Here is a 26721-nt window from a genome sequence, read left to right as displayed (position 1 = left end):
GAAAATGCATGAAGACTGACAGGAAGAGAAGCTGCAAACAACCCATGTGATCTGGTTGCTATAGCTGTTTCCTACAGGAAATGGGATAGCGATTCTGATATTGATAGAGAATAAATGTATATTGGAACTAGACAGTTAAGCAAATGGATGACAAATGACAGAAGCCAGGTTTCTCACTATTAAAGTAGGAGGTTACATATAAGCAAGGGGAGAAGGCCAGAATGATCATGTGATAAAAGAATTGAGTCATAGACATCAGTATGAACTAACACTTACACACTTTACATATATAAATATTTATAGTTATGTGTATATATACAGCTTTGTATACACACACTTATTTCTTTGCTCTGTAAGCTAAGACGGTCTAGAACCAATTATATCCCAGCAGAAATGAGCATATCTAACACTCAAGTCTTCAGTTCTTGGGTTTTTGTCCACAACCTGGGATCCAGGAGCTGGGCCCTGGAGCTAGGCATTGTGTAGCCTCCCGGGTGGTGTTGAGCCTCCATTCTCATCCTCCTGCAGCTGGGGACCCATCCCCTGACCTGGGCCTCCTGGAGGCAAGAACATGGTCACCCACTTTAATCACATGGTCCCTATCACATAATCAGAGGGCGCTGTGGATTTTAACTCTGCAAGTTTGATGTGTAAAGGATTCAACATAGATATGATATAGTGACTAGAAGTCTTTTATTTATTTATTTATTTATTTATTTATTTATTTATTTATTCTCTGTTGCCCAGGCTTGGAGCGCAGGGGCACAAACAATCAAACAATAACCAAAATCCAGAAGACTGAAAAAGTGAAATGCTGTCAAGGATGTGGAGCAACAGGCCCTCTCGTTCCTTGTTTGTGGCACAGTTTACTGTACCCACGAACTCCCGGGCCCAAGTGATCCTCCCACAATCAATCTCCCAAGTAGCTGGGGCCACAGGCATGCACTACCATGCCTGGCTGATTTGTTTGATTTTTGTAGAGGTGAAGTTTCCCTTTGTTGTCTAAGTTGGTCTCAAACTCCTGGGATCAAGTGATCCTCCTATCTCGGTCTCCCAAAGTGCTGTAAGTACAGGCATGAGGTCCTGCACCCAGCCTGGAAGTCGTTATAGATGAGTTCAATTTATCTGTTTCTCCCTCTGCTCTACTCAGCTAAGTTTCCCTCTCAGTCCAAGGGAGAGAACCGCAGCTCAGACCCATCCAGGATGGTTGCAGATTACCCAGCACCACCGCCATACTCCAGATGCTGGTCAAGGAGGAAGGGACCCTGATGCCTGGCTGCGGGCCCTCTCAACAACCTTGAAGCCCTCTAAACGGGACCCACCATCAGTGCCTGTCAGAACTGTAGCCGCTACCTGCACTTGGAGCACAGGCAAATAAGGCCAAGCAACCCCAAACTCCCCTATTCCCCTCTGGGCCCAGGCAGCACTGACCAGAGACAGATGCCACTGCTGCGCTGAAGTCAGTCGGTCCACCCTTTATCTGCACCAGGGCAGTAACCTGCCGCTCAGCCCCATCCTGGCGACTGCACAGTGCCCAGAGCCTGCAAACCAGCGCTCTGGGCGCGAGCCAAGGAAGAGCAGGGCCTAGAGTGGGAGGTCGTGTGCCACACGGCGACCCTCAGACAGTCGGGCCAAGCCCTGCAGCCTCTACAGTGGACTCAGATGCAGCTGGCATTTGAAGGTGGCAGCAGCGGTGGCAACCCCAGAACCTGTCCGTGCCACCAACAGGTGAACCCCAGGGTCGGACACCGCCACTGCGCCTAAGTCAGGCAGTGGGACCTCAGCGGCAGAAGGGTGGGAACCTGCTGCAAAGCCTCATTGCCGCAGCTGTATAGGGCCCAGAGGTCGCGTGCCTGCACTGCCAGCGCCAGCCAAGGAAGAGCAGAGCCCAGGGTGGAAGGGCGGTGTACTTGGCGATGCTCAGCGGTCTGGGCCCAGCCCTGTAGCCTCCACCGTGGAGTCAGCTGCAGCTGCCACCTGAACATGGCACGTGGTAGCAGAGGCTTTAACCCTGACCCTGCCAGCGCCACCAGCAGCGCGGATACTTGGGCCGGAAGCCTCCAGGGCGCCTAAGTCGGAGGTGGGTCCCTGGCAGCAGGAGGGCGGGAACCGACGCTCAGTGCCACCCTGGAGGCTGCACGATGCCCAACGCCAGGGCCCAGCTCCTGGATTTCGGGTTGAGGAGGGGCTGGGGCGACTCTGTCAAGCCGGCCGTGTGGCAGGGCGCTCCCCACGTTCCACTCCAGGGAGCCCCGCCAGTAAGGCAGCGCCTCATGGCAGGTGCCACCTGCACGCGGTGCCCGGCAAAGCGCCGCCAGGGCGGTTTCCCGCCTCTCTTGTCTCCTAGGCCTGCTGAGCTGCGCATGCGCTGCTGCCTAAAGGCGCTGCTCAGCTGCCTAACGGTTCTGCTCAGCTGCCTAACGGTTCTGCTCAGCTACCTAACGGTTTTGCTCAGCCAGTTTCTCCCGGGAGAGGCTGGAGTGTCCAAAAGCTTGGCCCAACTGCCATTTCTCCTGGTGTCGGGGCGGGTGCGGGGACAGAAGAAGGGCGAGGGCGAGCGGCGAGGACTGGGGAAGGGCCAGCAGCAGGAGGCGCGGGCTTTCTCTAACAGGTGGCCGCAGTCATGAAGAGACTCTCTGCTGCCGCTGTCAAGGGCGAGACGGGCCCGGAGCGCCCGAGCCCCTTCAGTCAGCTGGTCTACACCAACAACGACTCTTACGTGATTCACCATGGGGATCTCAGGAAGATCCACAAAGCTGCCTCCCAGGGCCAAGCCTGGAAACTGGAGAGGATGATGAAGAAGACGACAATGGACCTGAACATAAGAGATGCGAAGAAGAGGTACCAGGCCCTACCTGAGCCCGGGCTGCAGGAGAAGGTGGCGGCTGTGGGAGGATCGCCCCTTCAGAGTGGGGGCTGGGGGGCCTGGAGACAAGGGGAGCAGGTGGAGGAGTGGCGGGCGGCGGGGCGGCCGTCCTGGGCCCCAGGGTCTAGGCCTTCTTTCCAGGCAGGACCCCCAGGTCTGGGATTGGGGCGCCCTGCAGGGCGGAGGGCCCAGGGCACCTGAAAATCAACCCCAAACACTCTCTGCTTTCTCCTTCACTCCACTTCCTCTCACAGAGCACTGTTTACAGGATTTTAAAGAGATTTAACTCACAAAATTAAGTGCATACAGGGTTTTAATTTTAATATACAGGTTTTAAAAGATAATGTTAGATACATTATGAAATGGTGCATAATGAAACAATTCCCATAATACATTAACTTTTTGGCTAAAAATTTTGTGGATAAAGTCCAGTATCCATTTTGATATCAATAAATGTCTATATAAATATATTCTTTGCTGAGGGGCCTTAGAAGGAAACTTTGAGGGGGGAAGATGGTTTATGTTTTCGAATTTAAGACGACTCATTTTTCTCAAGATGCAAGCTCTTTATCAGTTTTACATAAACGAAATAAAGTTATCAACGTTTTAACATTTTTAAAATCACACATGCTGTCTTTTACTATTGTGATGACATTTTTAAAATTTTGTAACGGAGTAGAAAAGTCTTGCCCTTCTAGATATCAAAATGTGCTATTAATTTGCACAAAATGGGCCATGGCAGGGCGCAGTGGCTCACGCCTATAATCCCAGCACTTTGGGAGACCGAGGTGGGCGGATCATGAGGTCAGGAGATCCAGAGACCGAGGTGGGCGGATCATGAGGTCAGGAGATTGAGACCATCCTGGCTAACAAGGTCTCTATCGAAAATACAAAAAGGTAGCCGGGCGTGGTGGCGGGCGCCTGTAGTCCCAGCTACTCGGGAGGCTGAGGCGGGAGAATGGCATGAACCTGGGAGGCGGAGCTTGCAGTGAGCTGAGATAGCACCACTGCACTCCAGCCTGGGGGACAGAGCGAGACTCCGTCTCAAAAAATAAAATAAAATAAATAAATAAATAAAATTAAAAAAAAAAAAAAATAGAGCCGGGCGCAGTGGCTAACGCCTGTAGTCCCAGAATCCCAACACTTTGGGCGGCCGAGGCGAGTGAGGTCAGGAGTTCAAGACTAGCCTGGCCAATATGGTGAAACCCCAACTCTACAAAAATATAAAAATTAGCCAGGCACAGTCAGGTGCCTGTAATCCCAGCTACTCGGGAGGCTGAGGCGGAGGCGAGAGAATCGCTTGAAACTGGGAGGTGGAGGTTGCAGTGAGCCAAGATCCTACCACTGCACTCCAGCCTGGGCAATAGAGTGAGACTGTCTCAAAAATAAATAAATAAATAAATAAATAAATAAATAAATAAATAAATCACAAATTGATAACAGCTGAAAAGACAGGTAAATGAATACAGCAGAATAGAAAATCCAGAAACACCTAAATATCTAAGAATTTAGAACTTGATAATGCTCACACTTTATACTAGTAGGAAGAGAATTAGTTTCATAACGGAAATGCCTGCTTTTTTGGAGAAAACTAGATTTTTATGCCACAAATTAACTTTCCGACGAAATATAGATTAAAAAATTTTAATATAAAAATGATAAAAGCACCAGAAGAAAACATAAATGCCAATTTACTCAGGTACATTTTTATGTTGACAACACCTTTCTAAGAAGCTCAGAAGCAAGAAGTCTGAAGGATAATTAAGCAAAACAAAATTAAATTAACCTGTAATGAGAAAAAATAAAAAAGGCAGCATACTTACTACATATGTATGTGCGTGTGTGTCTACATATTAGATTTTAAAACTGTCATTTTGTAGATAATTTTTCACTTAAATCAACATAAAACTCTCTAATTTAAAATTGGGCAATTTTAATTAGAGCTCTAAATTGCAGATCTAAAAAAAGTACTTTGCCTCTAATTTAAAATTGGGCAAAGTACTTTCTTAAGATCTGTAAGTGACCTATGCACACAGAAAACAATATTTAGTGTTTTGGGTTAGAGAAGGCATTTAAAAGAGGAATCAAATACTGTTTTCTATCTACAAAGTTTGTGAGGATAAAGAGCAGTAATATTTATACTGCTGTTTAAAGTTTAAATTGCAGATGACTTTTCAAATAGGCAATTTGGTGGTAAATACCATATTATTAAGAATAATCCATATAATGACTTTTATAAATACATTTCATTGAATTTACAGTATGGGATAATATGTGACCACTGAAGGTAGAAATATATACAGAAGTAGGTGACATTTGAAAATGTATTTTGGTGCACCAAGTGAGGGTAAAGTTCAGTTTGATTATACATACACACAGACTAAAGTCTTGTGTTATTTGAAATTATGTATGAAATATGATAAAATTTGTTATTTGAGGGCATTTGTTTTAATAGAAAATGTTTTTCCTTTTTATTATCTTTGATTTCCACATTGAGCATGTACAATGCTATTAGAAAAAGTTTATTATTAATGAAATAATTTTTGGGAAGAGCAGGAATATGAATTTTGCACCAATAAAAATAATTTCTCATTTTCCATATTTTAATTATTATTTTTTGTGGATTAGTATATTCTATGAACTTTTAACATCTTCAAAAGACAATCTTACCTGTGCTTGTTGATTTACATATTTCATTAGGCACATATTTTATTATATATAGATTTATTACATATATGTCAATAATTATAGATTAATTAGTATAGTTTTATTATTAAGAAAATAAAATAGTAAATATAAGTGCTTTGTTTATAGCAGTTTTTTTAAGGTATTGAACTTCTCAACTGTATTTATCCTTTTAATCAATCTATCACATGTAAGCTGAATGCCTACTATGTAGAAGGTACATTAACTTTCAAGACCCTTTCATCCTTAAAAGCTTCACATTTACCTACTCAGCCTGAGCAAAGTGAGAGATTTAAAGTTGGGTTACTAGGACTGAATCTCAGTTGAAGCTTTTCCTCTCATCTTTCAAACAAAAACACTTCTGAAGTGAGAAACTAGTAAAAGATAACTATCAACCACTATTTTTGAAATTTATAACAGCTTTAAATAGTAATATTAATCATTGAAAATACCTAATTTACATGCATTCTATAAATCTAAATATGAATTTACATACATTCTGTAAATCTAAATACGGAATAAAATGAGCCATACCTACTTGAATCCCATTTTCTTTGGCTTGAAGTTTTAAAAATATTAAAGAAGTACTTTGTTTTAACAGTTTGTTGTTTTTATTTCAACTCTCCTTTTGTGTATACTCTTAAAAGCTAAAATTTCTTTAAGGGTTAATCCTGTGACTAGGACTGCCATCATCCTGTTGTGTATATCATATTCCACTTCATGGAAGGCACCATGAAGTGTGTGATGCCTCCTTATTTATGTACCAATGAAAGATTGTTAAATTTCTGCAAAATATACTTGTAATAAATAATGAATTATAAGTGGCATTTCAATGTCAGAGATGTTAAAATATGAGACATAGAGTATCTTAGAATCATTAAAATACAGTGTTATCTCTAACCTTTAAAGCATACCACAAAGTAGGCATAATTGTACCATTTTACTTAAAATGTTGTCCTTGTTAAGTAGTAGAAATAATTACAATATCTAACAATTACTGAGCTGTTACATGTGCTAGGAATTCTTCAAAATACTTTGCATAGATTCTCATGAGGCATCACAGTGATGTCCGGCGAGATAACCGCTGTATTCATCTTCACTTTGACAAGAAAATTGAGGCACAGAAAGGATAAGCGATAGCTAGAAGGTGAAAGACTTTAAAGTAATATTCAAGCCCAAGTTGAACTGAATCCAAAGGCCAAGCTTTTTCTATTCAAATAGGCCATTCTTTCATTAATGTAGTGAGTAATAAGAGCGAATGAGTGTTGTACTTTCTTCAGGAGAATATTAAATATTTGTTTTGAAGGCAGAGAAAGAGCATGGTATTTAATGTTGACAATTAAATAAATCATTATATGTTTTGAGACAGTGGACTAAACTTTCCTAAAAAGTCCTCTCACTCTCATAGGACTGCTCTACACTGGGCCTGTGCCAATGGCCATGCGGAAGTAGTAACACTTCTGGTAGATAGAAAGTGCCAGCTTGATGTCCTTGATGGCGAAAACAGGACACCTCTGATGAAGGTAAATAGTAGCCAGTTCTGGCCGGGCGCGGTGGCTCAAGCCTGTAATCCCAGCACTTTGGGAGGCCGAGACGGGCGGATCACGAGGTCAGGAGATCGAGACCATCCTGGCTAACACAATGAAACCCCGTCTCTACTAAAAATACAAAAAAATTAGCCGGGCAAGGTGGCGGGCGCCTGTAGTCCCAGCTACTCGGGAGGCTGAGGCGGGAGAATGGCGTAAACCCGGGAGGCGGAGCTTGCAGTGAGCCGAGATAGCGCCACTGCACTCCAGCCTGGGCGACAGAGCGAGACTCCGTCTCAAAAAAAAAAAAAAAAAAAAAAATAGTAGCCAGTTCTTTCAGCAGGAGATCGATTTGATTTAAATACATAGAATAAAAATGAATTTATCTCATTGAAATATAACTAGTTTGTGAAAACTGTGGAATATTTATTTATATTTCTTATAATTTATAATTTACTTCTTGCTTTAATACTAACAGGCTCTGCAATGCCAGAGGGAGGCTTGTGCAAATATTCTCATAGATTCTGGTGCTGATCCAAATATTGTAGATGTGTATGGCAACACGGCTGTCCATTATGCTGTTTACAGTGAGAATTTGTCAGTGGTGGTAAAATTGCTGTCCTGTGGTGCAGACATCGAAGTGAAGAACAAGGTAGACATTAACCAATGTCATTTTCAAAATATTTGAAATCCATTTGTTTTAACATTAACGTATGTAAATTATTTTATATTTGGAAGCTCACATATTCCCATTTTTCTATGAAAATAGTTTGACAGAACTTGTCTAGGATTTTACTTTAAATATTAATATTTTATAAGAACTATTAAAGAGTATGGCTTTTCTGTGCATTTATGATAAATATTTGAATTTGTTAAAGGTAAAACTTTTTCAAATATTCTTTCCTACTCAAGTTTTCTTTTTTTCTTTCCAGTTAGTGTAAAACTACAGGAAAGTAAAATTTGTCTGCATAAATTCAGTCAACATGTAAAATTTAGGAGACATGCAGAAATCTGGATTTCCTCTTAAAGGATTGAATCTGGTGTCTCTTGAGCCCATATGACTGTTTGGTATGCTATGAAGATGTTCTAGCTTTATACGAATCATATGTTTCCAGTTTGTTACTGTGCCCACCTAGTTACATCACTTACTCAACTTACCTCTTTTGCCTATGTAAATATTTCAGTTATCAATTCCTCTCTTATAGTATATTTTGGTAAAGATTTCAAGTTATTGATGACAGTTTATAGGTGTTTATAATATATAGTTTATATTTTACATTAATTCATTAATAACGGGGTTGTCTTCTAGAATTTAGAAGATTTTTTAAACAATGATTTTTCTTCATATAAACCATAAATAATCATCTTTCATTAGAATGCCTTTAAGCCTTTTCAGATTAATCATGGTTATATTTGAATAGGTTATGCATATTGCAGAAAATATATCTTCCTCCACAGAATTGTCCCTTAAAATTCAAGTGATTTAGTGGCTTCTATTTTGCTAATCCATATACATGAGTTAGAACTTTCATTAATAAGTCATTTTATTCATATTTCTTATATTTTGCCAAAAACTAAGTAGCAATTACAATAGAAACCAGAATAAAAATGGATTATTGCATTTTAAGAAGTAGATATGCATTAAGATCCTAGGAGTATCATTATAATTGAGAATAAACTTTTATACTGAATTTCTTTTTTTTCTTTCTTTCTTTTTTTTTTTTTTTTTTTGAGGCAGAGCCTCGCTCTGTCACCAGGCTGAAGTGTAGTTGTGTGATCTCGGCTCACTGCAACCTCTGCCTCCCTGGTTCAAGCGATTCTCCTGCTTCAGCCTCCCGAGTAGCGGTGACAGCAGGCATGTGCCACCACACCCAGCTAAATTTTTTGTATTTTTAGTAGAGATGAGGTTTCACCATGTTGACCAGGATGGTCTCCATCTCCTGACCTTGTGATCTGCCCACCTTGGCCTCTCAAAGTGCTGAGATTACAGGTGTGAACCACCTCGCCTGGCCTTTTATACTGAATTTCTAATAGCTGAGATAAAATCCTATTGTCTGGTAATAGGATAAAACCCATGGACCATACATTTGTTTGAGTTCTTTGTAGGTTCTGAATATTAGCCCTTTGTCAGATGAGTAGATTGCAAAAATTTTCTCCCATTCTGTAGGCTGCCTGTTCACTCTGATGGTAGTTTCTTTTGCTGTGCAGAAGCTCTTTAGTTTAATTAAATCCCATTTGTCAATTATGGCTTTTGTTGCCGTTGCTTTTGGTGTTTTAGACATGAAGTCCTTGTCCATGCCTATGTCCTGAATGGTAAGTGGGCAAAGGATATGAATAGATATTTCTCAAAAGAAGACATGCATACAGCCAACAAGCACATGAAAAAATGCTTGTCATCACTGGCCATCAGAGAAATGCAAATCAAAACCACAATGAGATACCATCTCACACCAGTTAGAATGGCAATCATTAAAAAGTCAGGAAACAACAGGTGCTGGAGAGGATGTGGAGAAATAGGAACACTTTTACACTGTTGGTGGGCTTGTAAACTGGTTCAATCATTGTGGAAAACAGTATGGCGATACCTCAAGGATCTAGAGCTAGAAATACCATATGACCCAGGCATCCCATTACTGGGGATATACCCAAAGGATTATAAATCATGCTGCTGTAAAGATACATGCACACGTGTGTTTACTGCGGCACTATTCACAATAGCAAAGTCTTGGAATCAACCCAAATGTCCATCAATGACAGACTGGATTAAGAAAATGTGGCACATATATACCATGGAATACTATGCAGCAATAAAAAAGGATGAGTTCATGTCCTTTGTAGGGACATGGATGCAGCTGGAAACCATCATTCTCAGCCAACTATTGCAAGAACAAAAAACCAAACACCGCATGTTCTCACTCATAGGTGGGAATTGAACAATGAGATCACTTGGACTCTGGAAGGGGAACATCACACGCCAGGGCCTATTATGGGGAGGGGGGAGAGGGGAGGGATGGCATTGGCAGTTATACCTGATGTAAATGACGAGTTGATGGGTGCTGACGAGTTAATAGGTGCAGCACACCAACATGGCACAAGTATACATATGTAATAAACCTGCACGTTGTGCACAGGTACCCTAGAACTTAAAGTATAATAAAAATAATGGACCATTTAATAATAAGCAATCAAAGTTCATTTGAAGCTAATCTCTTTCAATTTAGAGCCACTTCCTTAGTGACCCATTTAGAGCAGGAGTGCCTGACATTGACATCTGGGATCTTGGGATCATTGATAGAAGAGAATCAAGTGAGTTTGTATCACCCAGAGGAAACCTCCGTTTTTTGGGGGAAGCTTTCAGAACTGCATCCCTGAAATTCTAATTTGTCAAATATTAATGTTTGCCACAAAAATACATTGTCAAATAAGGATTAGGCAAAGTTCAATTCATTTCTTGAATAATGAACATTTAATTCACAGTTTTATAACATTTCTTGAACATAGGTAATGGTGGAATCTGTTGGGGTACAGTGCTTCTGGTAAGGTAAGTATTCTTTGGAATAAGGTTGAAGAAACACTGCTCTAGAGATAATAATTTAGATTACTAATTTTGTGAAAAACAAAGTATTTACTACCATGTCTTAGGGTTTAAAGATATAGAGATAAAAGATACAGGCCGGGCGCGGTGGCTCAAGCCTGTAATCCCAGCACTTTGGGAGGCCGAGGCGGGCGGATCACGAGGTCAGGAGATCGAGACCATCCTGGCTAACACGGTGAAACCCCGTCTCTACTAAAAATACAAAAAGAAATTAGCCGGGCGTGGTGGCGGGCGCCTGTAGTCCCAGCTACTCCGGAGGCTGAGGCAGGAGAATGCCGTGAACCCGGGAGGCGGAGCTTGCAGTGAGCCGAGATCGCGCCACTGCACTCCAGTCTGGGCAACAGAGCGAGACTCCGTCTCAAAAAAAAAAAAAAAAAAAAAGATACAGCCCCTGCCCTCAAGAAGCTCTTGATTTACATAGGAAACAATAAAATCATTACAAAATAATGATTTTTGGAGATAACCAGAGTTAATGTGGTGATGCAGAGGCTGAATGTTTACAAGTGAAGGTGCAGTGCATGGGCAAGCACAGAAAAGTGACAAAGAAGGGATTGCTATTGATTTACTTTCTATTGTTTAAGTTCATAGGGTATTACATAAAGTATTCAGTTCAGCTGAGAAATATGTAATTTCATGAATTGTAAATTGTTTTTGCTGTTTTACAGGCTGGCCACACACCACTTTTACTGGCCATAAGGAAAAGAAGTGAGCAAATTGTGGAATTTTTACTGACAAAAAATGCAAATGCAAATGCAGTTGATAAGTTTAAATGGTATAGTAGTTTTTTAAATTAAAAAACACTTGAGTAGTGTGCTAGAGTAATAACACTCGAGTCAGAAATATTAAATTAATAACATTTACTTAAAATTACTAGATTATAGAGAAAAATACTAACACAAATTATCAGTTAGGAAGAAAAGCAATTATTTGGACTGATCAATATAAAGAACAGTATATAGTAGGATTTATCTTCTTTTATTATATTGACTGATTCTTATTTGTAATCTGATGTTTTTGGTTGCATTATCTTCTACTAGCTAAAGTGGTTCTGTATTAGTGTTAAGAAGTATGAATTTTTAGTTAACTTTATAATTCAATATTGAATTATTAGCACCTTTATAGTATTTTTCTAACTTCTGTTTTTCATACACTTTTTAAAAAATGCAATATTTGCTGGGCATGATAGCTGTCGCCTGTTATCCCAGCACTTTGGGAGGCCAAGGTGGGTGAATCACTTGAGGCCAGGTGTTCAAGACCAGCCTAGCCAACATGGTAAAATCCCATCTCTACAAAAAATATAAAAATTAGCCAGGCATGGTGGCACATACCTGTACTCCCAGCTACTTAGGACAATATTATTCCTAATATTGTTTTAAGCCTTCAGATTGCTCTCACTTGTCTAACTTCTAGGTAATTTTGAAGTACAAAATATTTTATCAGACTAAGGAAGAAATAGATAATTCTTCACTTAAAACTTTGCCTCTTTTAGATTAGTGAACAGAGCATATTTTCCTGCCCCTCAGTGGACTTCATTTTAGCCAATTCTACTATGCCATATCCCAGTGGGACACGAGTCTTTTTGCCCCTTCCTTTTAACCTTGGTGGTGATTTACAGGGATAAACACTTGAGCACTCACGATATTTAACGTTTGTTAATGCATGTAGATGGTTAATTCTACACTGACAGGCACATATTAAACTGGTTCTGTTCCTAATAATGAAGTTATCTCTTTGTTATTTTAGCACAGCCCTAATGCTTGCCGTATGTCATGGATCATCAGAGATAGTCGGCATGGTTCTTCAGCAAAATGTTGACATCTGTGCTGAAGATACGTGTGGAATGACTGCAGAACGTTATGCTGTTGCTTGTGGATTTAATCTGTAAGTGTTTACATTTAAACGCTAGGTGAGATTTTATAGTTTGTTTCAGGTAGTTTTTGAATGACAGTGAGTTAGTTCACTTCATCAGCCAGAAACTAGGCAAAACAAGCTAGACTAATTAGAAGGAGTAATGACTCCAGGATTCTTTATTTTAGGGCTTTAGGGATGCTGATGTTGGCTACTTGATTTGAAGTATAATCCCTATGCATGGGATAAACGTAATGTCACAATTTTGATTTTTCTAATTAGTTATTTGGGTCTTGAAATATTCACTTTAAGCAGACAACCTGATAGTGTCCCCTGGGGCTGTCTTTAATTCTTGAATTTTTTAAAAGAATCTGAACCTAAGTCCAAGGAAGACATTCGTTTTGTACAAGTCAGAAGGATGTGGGGGGAAATGGCCATTCTCTTCATTTTGTTGTTTCCATTGATTCTATTGCTGCATCGGTGCCATTGAAACTGCTCCTGCAATCTGGTAATGATTGACCTTTGTGACCAGGATGCCCTTAGTAATACAGATCCCTCAGTCTTCATGGTGTAGACTTCAAAGTTATTACACTTTTGTAAAAATTCACATACATATTCTCAGCCATTGTTTCCAAAGTACCAGCACCCCGCTCTGGTAGCTAGAACTTTTAGCTTTAGCAACACACATAGTGAGCAAATTGACCCTTCCCCTCACGCTCAAAACCTGATGTGACACCCACATCTTAGCCTGGACATGCCTAGACCTTCATTGTAAGTTATCCTTCGAGTGGCTTTTTCTATATTCTCTAGCCAATATTAGTAGTAGTTTGAAACCATAAGTCTGGTTGAAATAATGTTACAGGAAGAAATTGGAGATCCATTTTGTCTTTGTTACCAGATCTATGTCCCTGGCCCTTTATATCCTGTGTAGCACCATTTTGTAGGTAGTGGAAGGTCTCACCTTATTCTGTAAGATCCCATGTCATCTTTCCCATGTTGTAGTGTGTTCCAACTTGTGGTTGTCCCCTCGAGTTATTCTTTTTTCCTAAAAGTAAAAATCTTCCATGCTACTTGCATCTCTACCTCAAGTTTTTAAAATATTTTCAAATTCTGCATCACCATGAAGCCATTCAATAGACTTCACTAAATCTCAAGTAAGTTGGTTAGATTTAACAGAGCTAAGCCTCATCTGTGACTGATCAGTCTTCACATAAAAAAAGTAAGGATTTGTGCTGGCTTCAGTGGTACAAATGGTAAAATTGAAACAACGTTGAGAAGGTCAGCATGGTCCCTGCACAAGGATGACATACAAATCTGTGAAGTGTTGTGTATTTCTTGCAGTCCCCAAAAAGACATTTTACTACTTTTTAACTAGCTCCAAGGAAATGGTGTGAGTCAAAGCAAAATGGGTGACACCAATGTTGCAATTGTGATTTTCATACAAAAAATTATTTATGTAAGGTGATCTATGAAATGAGATGGTGGTAACACATAGGGTCTTATGTGCAATATTTTGTTAGTAGGGATCTCAGAAATGAGAAAATACCAACTTGCATCTTCTTTGTGGAACTTACAAAAAATAAAGGTGGGATTTTTTCTTCCACAGCAGCTGGAAATGAACATAGTGACTAAGCATCATTCTAATAAAGATTTGTTGATTCAGAGTTTAAGGAGGTGGATAAAGAGCAGTCGTAGTCCAAGCCAGATGCTGACATCTATTAGTTTTCTGCCCTTGGTGTGACTAATGAGCTCAGTAATAGAGGATAATTAGATTATCTGATTCAATGATTTAACATATTTATAAACAAGTTTCATTACAGAATATAAAATAGCTTAGATGCTCTGAATTACAAGCCACAAATAATAGAACATCTAATATCCAAAAGTAGGAATTAGAAAACTGCAACATTTGAATATTATAATCTATGAAAAAACACGTTTGTGTGTGTGTGTTTTTTTTTTTTTTTGTAATTTATTTATGTTTTGTAGAGACAGGGTCTCCCTATGTTGCCCAGCTGTTCTTGAACTTCTGGACTCAAGCAATCCTCCTGTCTCAACATCCCAAAGTGTTTGCATCACAAGCATGAGCCACTGCAGCAGGCCAATATATTGGGTTTTATTGGGATTTTTAAAATAGTTTCAGCAATAAGGTTCAAGAACAAATTATTTTTTTGCTCTACTATTTCTTTGAGCATTTAAAAAATGTTATCTTGTTAAATCTTTATAATAACCTAGTGAAATAAGGCCCTAAAATCCTCATTTTTAGAAGACATTGAGTCTAAGAGAAGCAACTTGTTCAAGAAAAAATATCTGTTGGTAGCCATGCTAGGACTTATTCTGAGTTAAGGACATTTTCCATATGTCAAGCTAACTCTAGTTAATTTACTGAGTTATACTGCCCTCAATTCATGAGTGTTTTATCTTTCTTTCTTCTTTAATTAGAAGCTTAATAAGTTCATAGAGCTTACAAACTTAAAGTCTATGGAAAAAGTAATGTTCTGATGTTAGCTCTAATATTGTCTGAAATACTCTAAGAACTTAATGAATTTGGTAAATTTTTTTATAGCAATGTTAAAATAGTAACTTCATTTATTTCATTTTTATACATAGCATTCATCAACAACTTTTGGAATATAAACAAAAGATACCTAAAAATTCTCAAAATAGCAATCCAGGTAAGACCTCTGATAGTAAACTACTCTTGGTGGTGTTACCATAAGATTATAGGGGTGTTGATCACAAAATAGCTATTAAAAAAGCAATCTGTAAATAACATGTGTTTACATATATATATATACCTATATGTAAGTGTTTGCATATATAGACATAGCTTTGATTTAATTTTTTAGTTTATAATTCAGAATTAGTTAAGAATTTAGTTGTAGGTAGTTTATAATCTCAAAAATATTATCTGAAAAATATTTAATTGCAGTCCCTAATATCCTATATAATACTTTTGTATAAATAAGTAAAACAATTTTTAAGTTTGCATATTGTATGTTTCCTCAACTGTCATAACAACTTAGGTTTGTTATAAAATGTATAATCCGTGGTGTGATTGATGAGCTCAGCAATAGGGAATTATCAGTTTATCCAATTTAATGAATTAATATATTTATAAATATTGTTACAAATTATAAAATAGCTTAGATGCCTTGAATTACAAGCCACAAATAATAGAACATCTAATGATGAAAAGTAGGAATTAATAATAGAAAACTGCAACATTTGAATATTATAACCTATAAGGAAACACAGTTTATTTATTTGTTTGTTTCTTTATTGGAGAGACATGGTCTCCTTATGTTGCCCAGGCTGGTCTTGAACTTCTGGGCTTTATTTAACTTTTACAATAAATGATTTGCATTTAGAAAATTAGAATTAATTACAGTTGAGTCTTGAGTAACATGAGAGTTAGGGTGCTGATCCCCCCATGCAGCTGAAAATCTGCTTTATATGAAAATCTGTTTCTTTTGACTCCTCCAAAACTACTAATATTCTACTGTTGACCTGGAGCCTGAGAAAAGGTGAAAGCATAAGCAGTCAATTAACACATAGCTTCTATTTTATATGTACTATATACTGTATTCTTAGAATAAAGTGAGCTGGAGAAAAGAAACTGTTATAAAGAGGAATAAATATGTTCACTATTTATTAGATGGAAGTGAATTATTATATGTAAAGGACTTCATTCTCATTGCCTTCACGTTGAGTAGGCTGATATGGAGGAGGCAGAGGAGAGATTTGTCTTGCTACCTTGCAGTGGCAAAGGAAAATAAAAATCTGTCTATTAGTGGGCTCCTAGACTGAAAACCCTTATTCAAGGATCAACTGTGTGACATAGTGACTTGTGTCACTAAAAAAGTAACTATCTTTAGAATTTGGAACTCAATAATACTTTTCTTGCACCATAAATGAATGTCAATAAGAATTAACATAACTTAGCCAGGGTGCGTCAGTACCAATAGGAGATTGTTTTTCAAAGATACCTACTGAGTGCAGAAGTCAGAAAAGCAATTCTTTGTTGAGAAGCGCAGGTTATGTTACATAGTCTTGTACCAACAAGGTCTCACAATTATCAACTTCATTCCCTCTAAGTTGAAACCAAATAAGATATATTTACTTCATTAGAACAAGATGTGTTGTTCTATCTGCTGGATAATTAGTGTGTTAATAGTAATTTTGTTACAACAAGATACTCTGTTCCTACTAGCCAAATTATTATCATTATAAATATTCAAATAGCTCAACTCTAGGCTCAACAAATTATAATAAAAGTGGAAAAAATTTACACAATAACAAAAGTGCTACTGTGATACCTAAATGTAACACAATACATTGTACAATATGAACTATATGAGCACATTATATATATTATAAATATATAATAAATTAAATTATTATATATTTATCAAAGGACTTCTATAAGTTAGATTTTGCAAGCTGCAGGAGACCAAGATGGAACACACATAGTCTGGGTCTTTAAGGTGCTCATAAAACAGTAGAGCCGTCTCTATTGAATTTCTGCATTTTTCCAACAGAATTTCCTAAATATGTTCTTTATTCATTTATCTACTTGTCCACTTAACAAATAACTGTCAGGTATCTTTAAGGTACTAAGCATCTTTCTTGTTATTATCATTGTCATTTTTTATTATTTACTACTTTATTAAGATATTAAGCATTTTTCTTGTTATTATCATCTTTTTTATTATTTACTACTTTATTTAGTGCTTACTCTGTGCCAGAACCCCTTTGGGAGCTTATAATTGTCACTTATTATGTTGTTACCATATTCAGTATGTGTCAGACATTTTATATCCAACGTGAAGAATTAAAGCTTTAAAAAGTCTGGTAGTGTCCAGGAGCGGTGGCTCACTCCTGTAATCCTAGAACTTTGGGAGGCCAAGTCGGATGGATTGCTTGAGCTCAGGAGTTTGGGACCACCCTGACTAACATGGTGAAATCCCATCTCTACTAAATTCAAAAAATTATCTGGGCCTGGGTAGCGTGCATATGTAATCCCAGCTACATGGAAGGCTGAGGTAGGAGAATCTCGTGAACCCAGGAGGTGGATGTTGCAGTGATCTGCTGAGATAGTGCCACTGCACTCCAGCTTGGATGACAGAATGAGACGCCGTCTCAAAAAAAAAAAAAAAAAAAAAAAAAAAAAGAATTAACAAAAGTTTGGTAGTATTTAAGGAAGGCAAACTGAATGAGTAGAAGTTTGCCAGGTAAAGAGTCAGAAGGATGATATTTAGCAGAAGGAAAATTTATCCAGACTGATTTTAGCAGAAGGAACATCTGAAGGAACACCTGAGGAGGCTGCATCCTTGGCGGAAAGAATACCTGACAAGGCTGAATGCTCGGTGGAAAGAACACCTGACGAATAGGATACAGTAAATTCCTCTTCAAAGATTTTAGCCTGTAAACATCCTTTAAAATTCAAGAGGAGGAAGATTAAGTACAACGAGTTCTGAGTTCCCCTTCAAAGAACAAATATGTCAGTATGTTCAGCTTCTCTGTTCTTTATTCTCCATTTTAAAGTTTAACTTCCTTGTTCTTTATGCCTCCTTGCCCCTAGTTTCATTAAACAACCCCCTTCTAGCCTCTAACACCTGCTCTGTCTTTAGTCATTCTTAGTCACCTGCTCTGTCCTTAGTCATCCTTAGATACCTGCTCTATAACTGTCTTTCCCTCTGAAACTACTCACCTGGCCACCCCAGCTCATACCCCTGCCCTCTTTGAAACAGCCAATCTGAATTAGCTTAGAGTGTGCAGTCCAACCCTATCCAGTACGGGAAAGACACAACAGTAGGGACTAGCTGCATTAGGAATAAGAACCTTTCCCCTCCCTTGTCCAGTGTGATCTTGCCCATTGCTCCATCTGAAAGACCACACTTCTATAGAAGTAAATTTGCCTTGCTGACAAAACTTGTTGTCAGAGTGCTGACTCTTCTTTGCGGCACCAACAATTTATTTTTCACGAATTTGGGGGCCCACCCAGCATTCCCATTCTCCTCTGGGGAAGGGTCCAGTTCTCTCCCATGAGGAGGCGCACCCCGCTGCCTCGTTGCAGTGGCCATAAAGGTAAGGAATTGAGACTCACCTGGTGCAATTAATAAACCTGGGCTCTCAGCAACATGGAAAGAAACAGGCCAGCAACTTGGGGGACAGGATCTTCACATACCGTGGCAACCAGGTAACTGTGCACAGACTGAGGTAAGAAACGTCACAGGGGTGACAAAGTGTTTCCTTGGTGGTCACAATATTCTGGAGGTTAAAATTGTGTGTGAATGATCACAAGTACTACTGCTTGTGGTGCTGTTTGCATGGATGATACTAGGCATTACTGCTATAAGCAGTGAGTGGGTCCTATCTGCGGTTTTTTATTTGAATAAAAAACCTTTGAAGAGGAATTAACTGTATCCTCATATGGCTTAAGGTCGATCCTGCTGTGGGGTTTATACCATGATGCTAATGCTAAGAGGGACCTAAAATTCCTGGGAGGGAAGTAGTCAGAGTGATGAAGCGAAAGAAGGGTGCAAGGAGCCTCCAGCAGGTGGGGCTAAAGGATAGGAAAGAAATCTCTAGCACGCGGGATTGAGCCATAGCAAAGCCTCCAGGGAAGGAAAGGCAAGATATTCTCTAGCATGAAGGATTAAGCCTAACCAGGACCTAACATGAGAAATGCCCCAAGTAAGACAGGGAGCAAAAAGGAAGAGGATAGTAAAAAAGATATTCCCGCTGATAGTCCCCTGGGTCTCATGTTAAAATATTGGAAGGATAATGAGAGGACTAAACATAAGAAAAAGCATTAGATGAACAGTAGAAATACTGCTGTTTCACTTGGAACCAAGGTCCCACCCTCAAAACCCTCAATCTTCTGGTCAAAGTTTGGGTTGAATGAGCATGTAATGTGTCAACTTCTAATTCAATATGTTAATGATAAAAATCTGGTTTCTCAAGAAGAACTAGACTATGCTCTTTGTTGGAGACAGGGACCTGTCCTTATTCCCTTAAAGGCAACTAGGGAAGAACACAATCCAGCATCTCAAATTGAAAAGTCAGACAAGCTGACTCCAACACCTAAAGCCAGCACATGGGATCCCCTATACCATTTTCCCCCACTCAGTGCCTCTGATCCTTCCCCTCAGGGTGTTGCTGCCACCCCAGATCCCACCCCAGATCCTTCTCCTGCTCATGTTGTTCGTTCTCCTTACAACTCTAATTCTTGGGAGTTATCATCCCATGAGCCTGTCCCCTGTCAGCCTAAATACCTCTCCCTAAAGGGACTCCAGCATGAGGTACAGCAATGTAAAAAGGACATTCAGAACTTCCCTTTTCCCTCCACACCTAAGGAGTCAGCCGCAACTCTCTTCCCCTTAAAAGACATGCCACAAGGAGGAGGAGCTATTGTATTTGTGAATGCTCCCTTGACCAGTTCAGAAGTCTGAAGTTTGAAAAAGGAATTTAAGCCATTGTTAGACGACCCTTATGAGGTGGCAGAACAGATTGATCAGTTCTTGGGACCTCAGTTACACACTTGGTTTGAGTTTATGTCCATCCTAGGCGTTCCCTTTTCAGAGGAGGAAAGAAGCAGGATCTGATCCATAGGGCTGCTATGGCAATTTGGGAATGTGAACACCCTCTTTGTCAAAACATTCCTACCATGGACCAAAAATTCCCCACCCAAGATCCCCAGTAGGACAATAACACAGCTCACCAAGAAAACATGCAAGACATAAGGGAAATGATAATGAAAGAAACTAGGGAATCAGCACCCCAAACTCAAAATCTCTCTAAAGCATTTGATATACAACAGGAGAGAGATGAGAGGACTATGAAATTCTTAGACTAAAGGAGCAAATGAGATAATATGCAGGCCTAAATTTGGAAAATCCCCTGGGACAGGGAATGTTAAAGCTCCATTTTGTCACTAAAAGTTGTCCATATATTTTTATTTTTTTGAGATGGAGTCTCGCTCTATCACCCAGGTTGGAGCACAATGGTGCGATCTTGGCTCACTGCAAGCTTCACCTCCCGGGTTAGCTCCATGCTCCTGACTTAGCCTCCCGAGTAGCTGGGACTACTACAGGTGCCCACCACCATGCCCAGCTAATTTTTTTGTATTTTTAGTAGAGACGAGATTTCACCATGTTAACCAGGATAGTCTCGATCTCCTGACATTGTGACCCACCCACCCTGGACTCCCAAAGTACTGGGACTATAGGCGTGAGCCACCGCGCCTGGCCAAAGTTGTCCAGATATTTCAAAAAAGTTACAAAAATTAGAAGATTGGGAAAACTGATTTCAAGTGAACTTCTCAGAGAGACTCAAAAAGTATACGTGAGGAGAGACGAAGAAAAGCAAAAACAAAGGACAAAGCTTATGTTATTCACCTTCCAACAGATGGCTCCAAACCTATGTACCCCTAAACAGAGCTTCCAGTGGGCCAGAAACTATAAAGGTTCCAAACCTTCCTTTAAAGGACACAAGCCTCCATCCAGAGGATCAAGGCTGTTGTCTACCAGGCCCTCTAAATAGTATGGGGGAGTAAAATCAAAGGATCCCAGAGCTGAGAGGCAGGGGAAGGGCAAGGTAGGCACTACAAATGTGGAAGAACAGGCCACTTCAAGAGATAATGTCCAAAATTAGAAAAGGAAAAAGAAGCCCTTCCACTCATGGCTTTTGAAGAAGAATAAGGGAGTCAGGGGCTCTGTCTCTTTTATCTTGAGTCCTACCAGGAGCCTTTTATAAGTCTAGAAGTGGGACCTAAGCATGAGATTATAACCTTTTTAATCAATTCAGGAGTGACTCGGTCCTCTGTTTGTTTTCCCCCCAATCTAATATTGCCTGTTCTTCAGAGGAACTTTTGGTCTCTGGGGTAAAGGAAGGATTTAAAGCAAAAATTTTAGAAAGCACAGAAGTCAGATACCAGGCTCAATCAGCCCATATTCAGTTTTTGTTAATCTCTAAAGCAGGGACTAATTTACTAGGGAGGGATTTAATGTTGAAGTTAGGCATAGGCATGCAACTCAGCCCAAGAGGATTTCTCACCTCATTAAAGCTACTCACCACTGCAGATGAAAAATATATTAATCCTGATGTCTGATCCAAAGAAGGAATCCAAGGGAAACTCTGAGTCCCTCCAATCCACATCAATCTAAAACTCCCAGGGAAGTAGTAAGGAAGAAACAATACTCCATTCTCCTAGAGGGCAGGATAGGATTGAAACCTATACTTGAAGGTCTTATTAAAGATGGGCTTCTTGAGCCCTGTATGTCCCCTTATAACACCCCAATATTGCCAGTCAAGAAATCAGAAGGGTCATACCGGCTGATACAGGACCTTAGAGCTATTAACCAAATAGTCGAAACTACCCACTCCATTATCCTCAATCCTTACACCATTCTCAGCAAGATTCCATATAATCATCAATGGTTTACTATTATAGATTTGAAGGATGCTTTTTGGGTATGTCTACTGGCTGAAGATAACCAAGATATATTTGCTTTTGAGTGGGAGGATCCCCATTCAGTGTGGAAACAACAGTATTGAGGGACAGGCTTACCCCAAGGGTTCACAGACTCCCCTAACCTTTTCCGTCAAATTTTAGAACAAGTATTAGAAAAAGTCATCCCAAACAAATATGCCTGCTCCAATATGTTGACGATATTCTTATATCTGGTGAAGACATAGAGAAGGTAGCTGGCTTCTCTACACATATTCTTAATCATCTGCAGTTTGAGGGGTTATGAGTCTCAAAGGGAAAGCAAGCTTCAGTATGTAGAACCTGAAATTAAATATTTAGACCACTTGATAAGTGTAGGCAAGTGAAGAATAGGGCTTGAACGAGTTGAGGGAATCGTGTCCCTACACTTGCTTCAAACTAAACAAGAACTCAGGAATTTTTTAGGGTTAGTAGGATACTGCTGCTTATGGATTAACTCACAGGCACTAAACAGTAAACTTCTACATCCAACACTTGCCCAGGGGAAGACTGACGGTCTCCTGTGGACTTCTGAGGAAGTCGATCAGGTTGAAAAGCTGAAAAAAAGGCTTATAACCACCCCTGTCTTAGCCTTACCTTCCCTAGAGAAGCCATTCTACTTTTTGGTCAACGTGGATAATGGGGTAGCTTTAGGAGTGCTCACTTAAGAACACGCAAACCGAATCCAGCAACACATCAAAAAGCTTATCCACCATGAACAAGTGGGCTTCATCCCTGGGACGCAAGGCTGGTTCAACGCATGCAAATCAATAAACATAATCCAGCATATAAACAGAACCAAAGACAAAAACCAAATGATTATCTCAATAGATGCAGAAAAGGCCTTTGACAAAATTCAACAGCCTTTCATGCTAAAAACTCTCAATAAATTCGGTATTGATAGAATATATCACAAAATAATAAGAGCTATTTATGACAAACCCACAGCCAATATCATACTGAATGGGCAAAAACTGGAAAAATTCCCTTTGAAAACTGGCACAAGACAGGGATGCCCTCTCTCACCACACATATTCAACATAGTGTTGGAAGTTCTGGCTAGGACAATCAGGCAAGAGAAAGAAATCAAGGGTATTCAGTTAGGAAAAGAAGAAGTCAAATGTCCCTGTTTGCAGATGACATGATTGTATATTTGGAAAAGCCCATTGTCTCAGCCCAAAATCTCCTTAAGCTGATAAGCAACTTCAACAAAGTCTCAGGATACAAAATCAATGTGCAAAAATCACAAGCATTCTTATACACCAGTAACAGACAAACAGAGAGCCAAATCATGAATGAACTCCCATTCACAATAGCTTCAAAGAGAATAAAATACCTAGGAATCCAACTCACAAGGGATGTAAAGGACCCCTTCAAGGAGAACTACAAACCACTGCTCAGTGAAATAAAAGAGGACACAAACAAAAGGAAGAACATACCATCCTCATGGATAGGAAGAATCAATATTGTGAAAATGGCCATAATACTCAAGGTAATTCATAGATTCAATGCTATCCCCATTAAGCTACCAATGACTTTCTTCACAGAATTGGGAAAAACTGCTTTAAAGTTCATATGGAACCAAAATACCCTGCATTGCCAAGACAATCCTAAGTCAAAAGAACAAAGCTGGAGGCATCATGCTACCTGACTTCAAACTATACTACAAGGCTACAATAACCAAAACAGCATGGTACTGGTACCAAAATGGAGATATAGACCAATGGAACAGAACAGAGCCCTCAGAAATAATACCACACATCTACAGCCGTCTGATCTTTGACAAACCTGAGAGAAACAAGAAATGGGGAAAGGATTCCCTATTTAATAAATGGTGCTGGGAAAATTGGCTAGCCATATGTATAAAGCTGAAACTGGATCCTTTCCTTACTCCTTATACGAATTTGATTCAAGATGGATTAGAGACTTAAATGTTAGACCTAAAACCATAAAAAAACCGAGAAGAAAACCTAGGTAATACCATTCAGGACATAAGCATGGGCAAGGACATCATGTCTAAAACACCAAAAGCAATGGCAACGAAAGCCAAAATTGACAAATGGGATCTAATTAAACTAAAGAGCTTCTGCACAGCAAAAGAAACTACCATCACAGTGAACAGGCAACCTACAGAATGGGAGAAAATTTTTACAATCTACTCATCTGACAAAGGGCCAATATCCAGAACCTATAAATAACTCAATCAAATTTACAAGAAAAAAACAAACAACCCCATCAAAAAGTGGGCAAAGGATATGAACAGACACTTCTCAAAAGAAGACATTCATACAGCCAACATGAAAATGTGCTCATCATGAAAAAAAATGTGTTCAACATGAAAAAATGCTCATCGTCACTCACCATCAGAGAAATACAAATCAAAACCACAAGAGATACCATCTCACACCAGTTAGAATGGCAATCATTAAAAAATCAGGAAACAACAGGTGCTAGAGAGGATGTGGAAAAATAGAAACACTTTTACACTGTTGGTGGGACTGTAAACTAGTTCAACCATTGTGGAAAACAGTGTGACGATTCTTCAAGGATCTAGAACTAGAAATACCATATGACCCAGCCATCCCATTACTGGGGATATACCCAAAGGATTATCAATCATGCTGCTGTAAAGACACATGACGTGTATGTTTATTGCGGCACTATTCACAATAGCAAAGATTTGGAATCAACCCAAATGTCCATCAGTGACAGACTGGATTAAGAAAATGTGGCACATATACACCATGAAATACTATGCAGCCACAAAAAAGGATGAGTTTGTGTCCTTTGTAGGGACATGGATGCAGCTGGAAACCATCATTCTCAGCAAATTATTGCAAGAACAAGAAACCAAATACCGCATGTTCTCACACATAGATGAGAACTGAACAATGAGATCACTTGGACACAGGAAGGGGAGCACAGGAAGAGAAAAAAGAGAAGAATCAAGTAGACATAATAACAAATGATAAAGGAGACTTGGTATGGTGGCTCATGCCTGTAATCCCAGCACTTTGGGAGGCCAAAGTGGGTGGATCACAAGGTCAGGAGTTCGAGACCAGCCTGGCCAATATGGTGAATCCCATCTGTACTAAAAATACAAAAATTAACTGGGTGTGGTGGTGCGTGCCTGTATTCCCAGCTACTGGGGAGGCTGAGGCAGAAGAATTGCTTGAACCCCAGAGGTGGAGGTTTCAGTGAGCCGAGATTGCACCACTGCATTCCAGCTTGGGTGACAGAGTGAGACTCCATCTCAAAAAAAAAAAAAAAAAAAGATAAAGGGGGTATCCCTGTTGATCCCACAGAAATACAAACTACCCTCAGAGAATACTAGAAACAGCTCTCTGCAAATAAACTTGAAAATCTAGAAGATATGGATACATTCCTGGCACATACACCCTCCCACCACAAAATCAGGAAGAAGTCGAATCCCTGAATAGACCCATAACAAGTTCTGAAATTGAGGCAGTAATTAATAGCCTACCAACCAAAAAAAACCCAGGACCAGATGGATTCATAGCTGAATTATAGTGGAGATATAAAGAGAAGCTGGTACCATTCCTTCTGAAACTATTCCAAACAATGGAAAAAGAGGGACTCCTCCCTAACTCATTTTATGAGGCTGGCATCATCCTGATACCAAAACCTGGCAGAGACACAACAAAAAAAGAAAATTTAAGGCCAATATCCCTTATGAACATTGATGTGAAAATCCTCAATAGAAGACTGGCAAAATGAATCCAGCAGCACATACAAAAGCTTATCCACTAAGTGCAACACTTTTTTTTAAGAGTCATGCTTCAATAAACACTTCCATTTAGTCAGGAGACTATCTCTTTAAATCTAACATAGATTATAGCCTTGAAATGAATAAGATTCTTCTTTTATGTACTCAACAGATGTTTACTTACAGCCTATTTTATGCTGGGTAGTATTATGGGAACTGGAGAGAGAAGGTCTGTCTTTATGGAGTTTGCAGTATAGTGACAGAGGTAGAACATAAATGCATAAACAGTTCCACATTAAAGTGATGGATGTACTAAGTGCTATGAAGAAATATATTAGCCAAGTGTGGTGGTGCTCACCTGTGGTCCCAGCTACTTGCGAGGCTGAGACAGGAGGACTGCTTGAGCCCCAGAGTTTGAGGCTTCAGTGATCCATGATTGTGCTACTGCACCCCACCCTTGGTGACAGAGTGAGACACTTTCTAAATAAAAAGTATAATAATACAAAGAAAATAAGGTAGGGTAATCACATTCAGGGGTCAGGGGCTGCTACTTTAGATAGGGAGCTCTGGAACAATCTTTTTGAGGAGATGACACTTGAGCAGGTCAGCTATGATGGAGTGAGTTAAGCAAATGTCTAGAGGGCAGAGAGAAGAAACACTGTGCAAAGTCTGAATGCAGACAGCACTTGATGAGCTCAAAGACCACTACAAAGACCAGTCAGGCTACAGGCACTGGGAGGAGGAAAGGAGAATGCACACAATCCGAGGAGCAGATAAACACAGACCGTAATAAACAGCTTGGATTTCTTTGTTAATTGTGATAGGTAACCACTGGAGGATTCAGAGCTGGGAATGAAATGGTGTAAGATATGTTCTTACAGGAATAGTCCAGCTTTATGGGAGAACAGATTACGGATTGCCATAAATAGAATAATAATAAATGAAAAAGCAAGTTAGAAATGATTATATCTGTCCAGGGGT

General features: G+C 39.6%; 1 protein-coding gene and 1 non-coding gene across 2 annotated transcripts; both read left to right on the top strand.

Moving 5' to 3' along the window:
- The first annotated feature begins 2330 nt into the window (after positions 1 to 2330).
- On the top strand, positions 2331 to 18964 carry ANKRD30BL (ankyrin repeat domain 30B like). Its single transcript, XM_045399815.2, has 6 exons — positions 2331 to 2841; positions 6960 to 7074; positions 7556 to 7729; positions 11338 to 11444; positions 15131 to 15195; positions 17816 to 18964. Exons 1-6 carry the CDS (start codon positions 2624 to 2626, stop codon positions 17911 to 17913), a joined length of 777 nt encoding a protein of 258 aa, XP_045255750.2. The 5' UTR covers positions 2331 to 2623; the 3' UTR covers positions 17914 to 18964.
- LOC123566956 (U6 spliceosomal RNA) lies at positions 13750 to 13856 on the top strand. The gene has a single exon (XR_006689671.2). It is a non-coding gene; the product is annotated as a U6 spliceosomal RNA (small nuclear RNA).
- Positions 18965 to 26721: the final 7757 nt, after the last annotated feature.

The sequence above is a fragment of the Macaca fascicularis genome, chromosome 9 (genome assembly GCF_037993035.2).
Source record: "Macaca fascicularis isolate 582-1 chromosome 9, T2T-MFA8v1.1".
In the NCBI taxonomy this organism is placed as follows: domain Eukaryota; kingdom Metazoa; phylum Chordata; class Mammalia; order Primates; family Cercopithecidae; genus Macaca; species Macaca fascicularis.
This window is presented reverse-complemented; position numbering and strand designations above follow the sequence as displayed.

Excerpts from the sequence above, each read along its gene's own strand:
- ANKRD30BL (XM_045399815.2), top strand. The coding sequence starts at position 2,624 with ATGAAGAGACTCTCTGCTGCCGCTGTCAAGGGCGAGACGGGCCCGGAG. Across the intron at positions 2,842-6,959 it reads ATAAGAGATGCGAAGAAGAG|GACTGCTCTACACTGGGCCT; the intron begins GTACCAGGCCCT and ends TCACTCTCATAG. Across the intron at positions 11,445-15,130 it reads GCAGTTGATAAGTTTAAATG|CATTCATCAACAACTTTTGG; the intron begins GTATAGTAGTTT and ends TTTTATACATAG.